At 36.6% G+C, this 11,760-nt stretch overlaps 1 protein-coding gene across 1 annotated transcript; it reads right to left on the reverse strand.

The window, feature by feature from the left end:
* Nucleotides 1-5,446: 5,446 nt before the first annotated feature.
* Nucleotides 5,447-6,400, reverse strand: LOC134388296 (olfactory receptor 7G2-like). The gene has a single exon (XM_063111227.1). The coding sequence runs from the start codon at nucleotides 6,383-6,385 to the stop codon at nucleotides 5,447-5,449; it is 939 nt and encodes a 312-aa protein (XP_062967297.1). The 5' UTR covers nucleotides 6,386-6,400.
* Nucleotides 6,401-11,760: the final 5,360 nt, after the last annotated feature.

Raw genomic sequence — 11,760 nt, forward strand, 5'->3', positions numbered from 1 at the left:
TAGGCACACACAGAGCATAGTTGAATTTTGTTTATAGCAACCTTATGGCCTTTTTTTTATTTGCTAATGCTTTAAGAAGGCATTTGGTGTTCAGAAGGGAGCTGTCATAAATGTCCAAACAGAAAGTTCATCCACGTATTGGATTCAAGTGGAGTTTTCTGAAATTTTAAGACCATCAGCTTTGGATTGAGGGTGCAGAAGAAGTAGATAGGAGCCTCAGTAAATCCATGGGACGTAACTGTCCAGGTACATTGTTGATTTTCCAGGGGTGAAGGCAAACAAGTACCAGAAATCATTATGAAGGGAAATACTAAATAAAGCTGAACATAAATTTATGACCATGAAATACTGAGTGTTAGGAAACTATCACAGACAGAGTACTGCTAGGATGGGTTAAAAACATGGGGAAATCTGTGTTTGAATATTGTACATGTCATTTTACAAATGCTTTTTCATTTCATTCATTTTTTTGTATGAAATGTTTTATTTAATTATTTTTTATTTATTCAGAGTATTCATGAGATACCAAGCTAATTCTCATCCCTTGGGCCCATGGTGTGAGGGCAAGATTCATACTGGGGGCATATCCATTACTAGAAATTACTTTTGTACCCCATGTCCCCAACCAAATATCCCCGAACTTCCCTCCTGTACCCTCTCTTCCCCCCACTCCACTTTGTAGTCCTAGGAGTGTTCCCTCCCTCTGTAAGACCGCCACAATACTGTGTTCTTTCTTTCCTTACAAAATATAAGGCTACTTCAAAAAGTTCGTGGAAAAATAGAATTGAAAATAATATGAATCTTTCCAGAAACTTTCTGAAGTACGCCGTATTTGATGACTTAGCAGTCTTGTTACATTTCATTCTGTTTGACTAACTTTAACTCCTTTACTGTATTCTGCTGTCTTAAAAATCATAATTTATTTTCATCTTCTTGAACTGATGGGCATTTGCATTGCCACATACAAAATCATACACACACACACACACACTCACAAACACACACACAAATATTTACATGTATAAACAGTTTAAATCTATACCTAGGGTCAAATTCAAGACTGGGGTTGTCTATGGGAATGGAAGGAGAAAATTGGAGGAAAATAAAAACGGAATATGATGTCATGTCCAACAATACTTCATTCCTTTAAGAAGAAAACTATGAAGGGTCTTTAAAATGTTCTTGGAAATATTTGTATTATCTTTTAATTCTATTTTGCTGTGAACTTTTTGAAGTACCTTAGTATTATGGAAAATGTCGAAATTTATTAATTCTGGACTCAAATACACAAGCACCTGCATTGTTGTTCTCCACTAGTCTGCCTTTAAAAGCACTTCAAAAGTTACTAAAGAGACATTGGTAGACTAGAGATGTAGCCTGTGAGGTCTGCATAAATGCAAAACCACGAAGTACAAGCAGTATAAACTCAAAGACACTCACACCATATTATCATCAAACTGCCAAAGATAAAGACAAAGGGAGAATCTTGAAAGCAGTAAGAGAGAAGAGACTTATCACCTACAAAGGATACTCAGTAAGACTAACATTCCCTTTCTCTTCAGAATTATGAAGAAAGGAATCTAGTGTAATGACAAATTTAGAATGCTGAAACAAAAAAATTCTCAACCAGGAATTTTAGATCTTCCAAAGTTGTTTTCCAAGAAATTGAGAGATAAGTAAGATTTCCTAAGATAAACCAAAGCTGAGGGGAGTTCATTATCACTAGGTCTGTTCTACAAAAAATGGTAAAGGGAGTCCTTCATGTTGCAATGAAAGAACATGAGACAGTAACTCAAATCTGTATGAAAAAATAAATATTTCTGATAAGGTAAATAATTAAGAAATAAAAAAGCCACTGTTTTTGTATTTTTAATTTGTAACTCCACTCTTAATGTTCTATAGGATTTAAAAGACAAATGCATACAAATTTATAAAACTATCTGATTGAGGAGCAATACCTAAAGATCTATATTCAGTTAGTAACAACATATATAGAGAGAACATAAATTCTGTATTAGAGCAAAGTTTTTGCATGCAATTGAAGTTAAAGTGGTGTCAATTTGACCAAATTATTATAAATTGGGAATGATCAATTTAATGCCCATGGTAAGCACGAAGAAAATTTATAATATATACAAAAAAGGAAAGAAGAAAAAATCAAAAAGGTTTACTACAAAAAATTAGTTAGACACAAAATAAAGCAGTAATGGAGGAAATAAGGGAGGAAATAGTAAAACATACAGAAAAAATAGAAAAATAGTGTAAATAAGTCTCTTCTTATAAGCAATTTCTTTAAAAGTAAATGGATTAAACTTTACAATCAAAAAGCAGAATTTGGCAGTATAAATTTAAAAAACATAATCCTAGTATATTTTACCTATGAGAGAGACTCACATTATGTCCATGCAAAAAACTACAAAGGACATAAAAAAAAAAATGACATACCACAAAAGACATTTGCAATGCATATGTCTGTAATGGAGACCAATATCCTTATTATATAGAGAATGCATATGAATTAATAAGAAAAAGATAAACAGTTCAGCATAAGTACTAAAAGCAGATATTTAATCAAAGGGAAAATAATTAGCCTCAAAATATGTGAAAAGACCCTCAACTATATAATCATAAGAGATATGCAAGTAAATGAAACAGTTTTCAACCCACTAGATTTTCAATATAGACAAAACTGGTGGGCCATGATATGGATCACCAAGCACATTTAATGTCTATGTAAATTGGTTCAAACGCTTAGAAAAACTGTTTGAAAATACTGAAAGGAGAATAGGCACAACCTTATCTGAAAAAATTTTCTGCTAACTATAAACCTCTCTCTCATTTCAACCAGGAGACAAGCATAAAACATTCAAACATATTTTTACATAATAACAGAAAAATATATACAAACAAAATTTGCATAATATCAGAAAAGATCACAATGTTGAAAAGTCACCATATATAATGTAGAAATACAGGATATTGGAAATAAATTAATTATGGCTACACCCAACAATGTGACTGAATGCTAAAAGTGCAATACTGAGAAAATAATAAGGACAGAAAAATTATGCATTAAGATTACACTTTGCACAAATTTGAGAAGAAAAATTTGAAATTGGACAGGAACACATACAAGCATGATTTGACGACATTTAATCCTATTGCCAGTTTCACATGGCAATTTCATAAAATTCAACCTAAAAGAACATCATAGGAAATGATAAATACAGATTTCAGGACAGAGTTTGCTGCTGAGAGAGGACAGGGTGATGTGCGTGGCTGACCTTTGGGGTGGATCCTGTGATGACGGCGTTGCTTTACTTTTAACCCCTGAATATGTTCATCTGTTTTTATTATGTTACCTTTATTTCAGAACCACAGATAGGTCACATGCACTACTTAGCACATGTTATTTTCCAAGTAAAATTGAGGAAATGCCTTCCAGTATTACTAATTCTAAATACATTCTCCCATGATGTTCTAATATGAAAGTCGTGTATGTCAGACTATGGAGGTCATCAGAATCTCACAAAATACAAATAATGCTCATCACTCACATATCTCTCCAGAGATTCAAACTCATTATTTCTTGGGTGAGGATATGGGTAAAGCTCTCAGGCGATTTATCTCTGCTGGGGTTCCATAGACATCAATGGAAGAAGCTCTGCTCTAGAAGACACCTTGCATTCCAGACAGGGAGCTGTTCTCTAGACGTTGTGCTGAAAATAATGCTACCCTCTCAACCAGCAATGACGACCACAACAGAAGGTTCTCCAACCAAATGCTTTCATTTTCCTTTGAGACCTCTGCTGTTTTAATTCCTCATCCACAGAGATAATCCCCTGATGGCCCACTTTATTAAGATTCTGTTAAATGTGGAATCTTTAATCTTGCCGACCTCCCTTTTCACCTGTCTTGTGTTAGACTCAACATCTCCTTCTCAAAGTAAAGTAGTTTTTCCACAGAATAGCCTTCTCATAATGATACATTAAGAACTTCTGCATGGGAATCCTACAATATAATCAATCCTATAAGACATCATTGATATAATTAATTTTATCCACTTTTGATTCTCTATATGAACTGCATTAGAGATGATTAAAAAACACAGCAGGATGAAATAAATGAAAAAAGCAAAACCTCAGACACATTCGTACAAATAAATCAATGAGAAAATTTCAAAGTAAATGAGACTTCAGCAGAAAATTATCTTTGTCCTACTCAACTAATAATTATTATTTTTAACATTAATGAGACTGGAAAGGACAGCTGATAAGTATAACAATAAAAGGAAACAAATCTAATTGTGAAGTAAGTAAAAAAGATACCAAAGACCATAGATTTTCAAGATTATAAATCTAGGCAATATATGAAATCTAGTGATACTAGTTAAATTGTATTGAGTAATTATTAGGTACCAGGAGTTGTACTGGGAGTAAACTTCCCAACAGGAATTATACTGCATGTGGTCACTCTAAGGCTCATGCAGTGATAATTTCCCCCACACCAGGAATTAGACTAATAAAGGGGCATATAACCCAATTCTCAGTAATGAGATCGGAGGGGCAATCTTCTGGATGACTTTCTACAATATTAATTACCAATAGACCTAGGGAAGGAGGGCCAGGTTTCTACATCTGTACCTCATGTGTGGATTCCGTGCTTATATCCATGCAGTAATATAGATCCATGAGAGCAATCACACTAGGATAAAGCCTCCACAGGGAGGAGGAAATAAGTTTTCCCCTACATTTCCTATCTCTGAAGTCCTTGTATAAAAGATAATTATCTTTATTGTTTGTGAACAATTACACACAGATTCTTTCCCTTGTCAGAAACAAAGCCTTACTCACTGATCAAGATAAAATGCTTCACAACAATCTCAAACCCGCTGAGATGACCTAATTACAGAAATATTTTAGATGGCAAAACTGAGTGTTATGGATACTGAGATTGCCCTGGACAGACACAGTTTACAAATGACCCGTCTTGAGAACTGCTGAATTGTATTAAAGACCATCTTTCATGTCTCATGATAGCTTAACTCAGGAGTGCAATTCACATGGTCATAACCATGGAATGAGCCAGAATTTACTTTTTGCTGTGACCACAGCCTTGTTGGGATCCTTTCCTTGGCCTATCCAACTTTTTGAATTATTCTTCTGAGAATGTTCCATCAAAATCACTACAAATCCTGCTTCAGGTTCAGACTCCACGGACTCCAACCAGAGAAACTGAGCTTAGAGAAAGGAACTCATTTTTGTAAAATCCCAGAGCTATGCAAAGAGTGAGAGAAGATCAACAGCCAAGCTAAAATGAACTCACCAGTTAAGCTATCTAGTCACTCTCGAAGAACTTGGGACTGTAGAGTTGGGCATTGTGGCTAACCCAGCAAATTTGTCACTTTGACTCATTCTAAGACCCCAGTCCAAAATAGATGACACAATTAGAGTAAAGAGGGTGTCCTGCCAATGAGCTTCCTCAGGGCATCTTTCATATCCCTGTTCCTCAGACTATAGATGAAGGGGTTCATTATGGGAGTTACCACAGTGTAAATTGTCGAAGCCACTGCAGTCTTTCTTGAAGAGTCAGAATGTGCAGAACTAATGTACACCCCCAAACCTGTCCCGTAGAACAAGGAAACAACTGAGAGGTGAGACCCACAGGTGGAAAAAGCTTTGTACTTTCTGCCTGATGATGGCATTTTGAAAACTGAGGATACTATCTGAGCATAAGAAAAAATGACTCCAGACAGTGGAATACCACCAAATATGCTCATTGCAGAATATATCAGGATATTATTAATGAGGGTATCAGAACAGGCGAGCTTGATGACCTGAACAACTTCGCAGAAGAAGAGGGGGATTTCAACATCTGTGCAGAAAGACAGCTGCAGCAGCATCAGACTGTGGAGCAGGGAATCCAGTATGCAAATGAAAAGGGAGAGTAGAATCAGCAGACCACAGAGGTGGGGGTTCATGATGACCGTGTACCTCAGTGGGTGACAAATGGCCACATAGCGGTCATAAGCCATGGCTGCCAGAAGAAAACTTTCCAGGCTAGCAAAAGCCAGGATAAAGCAGGTCTGTGTGAGGCAGCCTATGTAAGTGATGCTCTGACTTTGTGCTTGGATATTTAGCAATATCTTTGGGATTGTAGTTGTGCTTAAACAGATATCAGTGAAGGACAGATTGGACAGGAAGAAGTACATGGGTGTGTGCAGCTGAGCGTTACAGAGGACAGCCAGGATGATGAGCAGGTTTCCCAGGACAGTGACCAGGTACATGGACAGGAACAAGCTGAAGAGGAGGGGCTGCAGTTCTGGATCCTCTGTCACCTCCATGAGAAGGAATTCTGGAACAGCTGTTTGGTTTCTGGTTTCCATGTCGTTGATGAACCTGATGGAAGAGCTGGGGTGACAAGACAATCAAATATGTATTTTCTAGATCAGCAGGAGGAGAATCACCACAGGCAAACACCATCATGTGAAGGAAAGTTGACCATTAGGAAAACAAAAGTAGTTCTTGCATTTTATATTGTTACTGTAATAAAGGCGCAAAGCTACTGTACCAGAGCATCAACAATTGTTAGTTCTAGAAATAGTTAAGGAGTGGTCAGTTTCTGAAAATTGTACTTTCTATGTTATTCTGATCATATAAAATAATTTGTAATTTTAAAGAAAAACAGACTAGGAGGCATCTTCAAGTTTACGTCTAGTATCCTAGAGACCTCAGAGCCAGGAAACAGAGATAATACAAATGTATGCTACAATCAGGAATGGGAGGATAAGGTGAAATTTACCAAACATTATGCTCCCCACCTACCAGCACAGGATTGCTAGTAAATCTTAGAGAATTTATGAACAGTCTTCCTGTTTTAGAAAGTGCAGGTTTCTGCTCAGTAGGAAAATGCTCCTGGCCATAGTAGAGACCGACTACCACATTGGTAGATAAGAGGTGCTTGAGTATTGGTGCAAAGGTACAAGGAAACATGTAAAGAGGACAGACAGCTGTGCAGTGGACCCACAGGTGACTTGTCTAATCTTCTGATGTACTCGTTCTACAGCTTCCTCTGGGTGAACCTGTTGTAAAACACCTGCTGTCTATTCCAAACCTTAACTAAGGGATTTTTGGTTACCTGGTTGGCATCACAGTGGTACAATGCTTGACATCTCTGTGTGCACCACTCAGAAGATCTGTCCTTCCGAAGGGCAGAGGGACTGAATGAGGCACCAGGCTCCTGGACAGATGGGATCATCTGTGGGAGGAGGCTCAGGTGGGGCTACTGCTTTGCTGAGGAATGACTGTTGAATGCGGTGGTCACAGGCACACTGCAGTCTCTGTACCTCCAGGGGCTCAATATCCAAAGCTCCTCATTAGCCAAGGAATTTTATTGTCACTGTGATCCCAGGACACTGCAAATCCTTAAAGACCAAGACTCTAGAAGGGCAGGATTCAGGATGGCTGCTTGCCTGACCCTATAAGACCAGGTGTGCACTACCTACTTTTCTCCACCTGTGCCTGCTCATCCCCATGTCGCATACCTTGCACACATGAACACACAGCATTCTATAACTAGACATCAGTATTTTCTTAGGAATGAATGAAGGCAACACTAATTAATGATATCAAGAAGTCTGATACCGATTTAAAGTGTGAAAATACAGCTGATATATGGGGATAAGTGATATATTATAAAATATAGGTAAATGACTGTAAAAATGCAAACAGATGTTTTTCTGAGTCACTAAATGTTTTCTGATCCTTAATGTACACAGTGCAAATTTTATACAGGAGATTTCAGCCTATTCTCTGTGAAAATTCTTTTTCTGATCAATACAGAAAGATCCATTACTACTTTTTTAGGCTTTTACAACCATCTTTGCTAATTTTATTATTTTAATTTCAATTTATATTTTTTCTTCACATTAGGAAACTGTGGGTTGAATTTATGATACTTTATCTTTAAAAATAGTGGGAAATTACAAGGCCATGGGAAAGCATGAGTGTGCAAGCAAAATCTCAGTACATTTAGTTATATCTCATCCATTATTTAATAGGTAGGGATCCAACATCATGTTGATATTAAATTGGATAATATTAGCATTTTAGTGTCAAAGTTAAAAATTTGAACATTTTTAATGTATTCAAGATTTTTATGTGCTTATCAAATTATTTTCTGGTTCTGTATGAACTTTATTGATCCACAATTTTCTCAGTATATTGAAGCCCACTTTAGACGGGATGGTGTCCCAATATCATCCTTCACTATCTTAATCCTATTCACATCAAACATATTAAATAATAGACAAAATTCGAAAGGACATAAAAGTATAAAATATAAGAACCACATAAAATGTAAACTATTTTAAAATACTAAAAAGGGCTTAAGTGATGCTTTGTTATTGAGAAACGTGAGTGGATACAAAGTTGTGAACACAGCCTGGACCCATGACAATGGACTTAGAACAGCTGAGAGTTTCAGAAAGAATCCAGGGAATAACTGAACCTAACTTCTGGCCAACTTGATGACTGGATTTTTTATATTCTCAATATTGTTTGGAATCAGTCATTGGATGGAATTCAAGGCAAGAGGTTGGACGATTGGTCAGGGCAACTGTGAACCTGCTAGAGGTGAAAGAGTGAGCACATGGATAGAAAAAAAGATAAAAACTTTACTTTTAAAATTTATTCGTTTATTTTTTTAGCTCCCACTTATGAGTGAGTACATGTGGTATTTTTCTTTCTGTGCCTGGCTTATTTTTCTTAACACAGTTTTCCTTAAGTTCATCCATGTTGCTGCAAATGGCAGAATTTCATTCTTTTTTATGGCAGAGTAGTATTCTATTGTGGAGATATACCACATTTTCCTCATTCATCCAGTCGTCTATTGATGGACATTTAGGTTGCTTCCAACTCTTGGCTATTGTACATACAGCTGCAGTAAACGTGGGAGTGCGAGTATCCCGTCAACATGATGATACGACAATCACAATAATTTGGTGAATTTTCAAAAGGAGAGAACAGAACTGAGTCCACCAGAAGTGAGAAAAGGTGAGGAAGAGAGAGGATTACTGAGAAATTAACAAAGGGCCACAAAAAATGATTCCACTGTGTTATGTTAAAAAAAAATTTATGACTGAAAGAACTACTGAACAATATGGTAATGAGGATTAAGGTAATATAAAATTTCTCATTTAAAAAAAGAAAAGAGAAAAACCTAGCAATTCAAATAGAATCTGAAAATCGGAATTTAAATACCCAGAAAGAAAATGATTTTGAAAAGCTAAATCTGCAACACCAATAACACAACATAAATTCCTTCGAGATGAAATCACTCTTGTACAATTTCATGTTAACGCTCTTATCAGAAAGACAAGTGTCAGCATTGGCATGGAGAAAGGGGGACGGTAGTCCACTGGTGGCGGGAATGTGTATCAGTGTAGCCACTGTGGAGAGCAGTGTGGAGGCTCCCGAAGAAGTTAAAAATACAACCACCACAGGACCCAGCAGTCCCTCTGCATATACACCCAGAGGAGATGAAACCACCACTCAGAGAAATACCTACACTCTCTTTTTCATTGCAGCATTATTCACAACAGCCAAATGTGGACACAGCCTAATGTGTCTGTTGACAGAGAAATGGTAAAGAAAATGTGGGAGCTATGTGAGTATATATGAGGGGTCTTCAACAAGTTCATGGAAAGATTCATGTTCACTTTTAACTCCGTTTTCCAAGAACTTTCCAAAGTACCCCGGCACATATAGTGGAATATTATTCAGCCTTGAAAAAGAAGGATATTCTGCCATTTGCAACAATGTATAGACCTAGAAGACATTATATTAATTGAAATAAGCCAGACACAGAAAAATACTAAATGATCTCACTTACACGTGAAATCTTTAAAAAGAAACAAAATCAAATACAGAGAAACAGAGAGGAGAGGTGGTGGTCAGCAGGGGTAGGGTGGCCTGGGAAATGGGGAGATGTAGGTACAAGGGTACAGGTTTGCATTTATGGAGGATGAACTATTCCAGAGACAAAATGTACACCATGATGACTACTGTTAGTAACACCGTACCCCAGAAATTCACTATGAGGGTAGAGTTTAGGTCCTTTGACCATCAAAAAAAAAAAAAAAAAAAAGAAAGGAAAGAAAAAAATGAAAAGAAAAGGATAAAAAGAAAGGTAACTATGTGAGGTAATGGATATAATAATTTGCTTGACTATAGTAATCATTTCACTATGTAGTGTTGTACACCTTAAATTTAGACAATAAATAATAAAATATGTTGCCAAACATATAGTAGGCATTCTACAAAAATAAAATAAAACAAACCTATTGGAACACCGCCCCCCTCAATTTTTTCACACTCTTCATCTCTTTCCTCTCCCCAATGGGACCGTTACTCTAACCTTGGTATTATTCCCTTGCACTTTCAATATATTCTTTGTGATTCTATCAATAAACAATGCTATCACTTTGCATCTGAAAATTTTATGTATTGTGTGTCATTTTGCAATTGTTTTTTTAAGATAATATACCTAGTGACTTCTAAGTCTTAGTACATTTCATTCTGCTTCCTTATCTTTCACTCCTTCACTGTATTCCACTGTCTTACGACCTCACAATTTATTTATAGCTTCTCAGACTTATGGGCATTTGCATCGTGTGCGTGCACACACACACGCACACACACACACGCACACGCACACATGCACACGCACACGCACACGCACACACACAGTTTAAAACAATGCCTGGAGACCCAACAAATTTAAGACTGAGGTTGCCTTTGGAATTGGAAGGAGAGGGATGTAGAATAAAAATAGAATGTCTTTGCTATGTGTACTATGTTTTTACTTTGAGAAGAGAACCATTATGGCAAGTGTCAAAATTTACTCTTTACTAATTCTGGAAATAGATAGATGGGCACCACTCCTGCTGTTCTGTACCTTTTACATATTTCAGAGGTAACAAAAGAGACACTGTTGGACTGGAGATGTAGTCTGTGGGGTCTCCACCTCCCCTGCAAGAGTCTCATAGCCAGGCACCAGTGTCAAGTACAAAGATTACCCTTACAATAGGACATCAAGAACAAGATATGGAACTTTTAACATGCTATAAATTGGTTTAACCACTTAGGATAACATGTGGAACTACCCAAAGGAACATAAGTTCTCCGGTATACCTGTAATCCCATCTCAACTGCAAAACTCTATCTCTTTACCACCAGAACACACAAACAAGAATGTTCAACAGATTTATTCAGAATATCAAAAAATAATTACAAGCAAATAAGATTTCCATCAATATCAGAAAGTATTCCAATTTGACAAGATACCATGCATTATTTTAAAAGAGATTATTGTAAATAAATCAGTACTGTACACACAATGACATAGTAGAATATCTAAAGTGCAATACAGAGAAAACAATCAGGAAATAAAATTCACACGTTAAGATTAAACTTTTAACAGGTTTGAAAAAAGGCAAATTTTAAAATGGACAAAAACCTATACAGGGGAGATAACATGATGAGTTTTAACCCTATTGCTAGTTTCCTTGAGCAAATAAGTTCACATACTGATAATTTTGCAGGAGTCAGCCTAATAGAAAAACATTGAATAAAATAATAAATACAATTTCAGGACACTGTTGACCACCATGAGAGGAGAAGCTATTGTGAGTGGAACATGCTTTAGGTAGATTCTATGGGGATGCCGCTGCTACACTTTTTACCTCTGGGAAGTGATATG

Source organism: Cynocephalus volans, chromosome 10, assembly GCF_027409185.1.
Source record: "Cynocephalus volans isolate mCynVol1 chromosome 10, mCynVol1.pri, whole genome shotgun sequence".
NCBI classification, from domain to species: Eukaryota; Metazoa; Chordata; class Mammalia; order Dermoptera; family Cynocephalidae; genus Cynocephalus; species Cynocephalus volans.

Coding starts and splice junctions, on each gene's coding strand:
- LOC134388296 (XM_063111227.1), bottom strand. CDS start 6,385: ATGGAAACCAGAAACCAAACAGCTGTTCCAGAATTCCTTCTCATGGAG.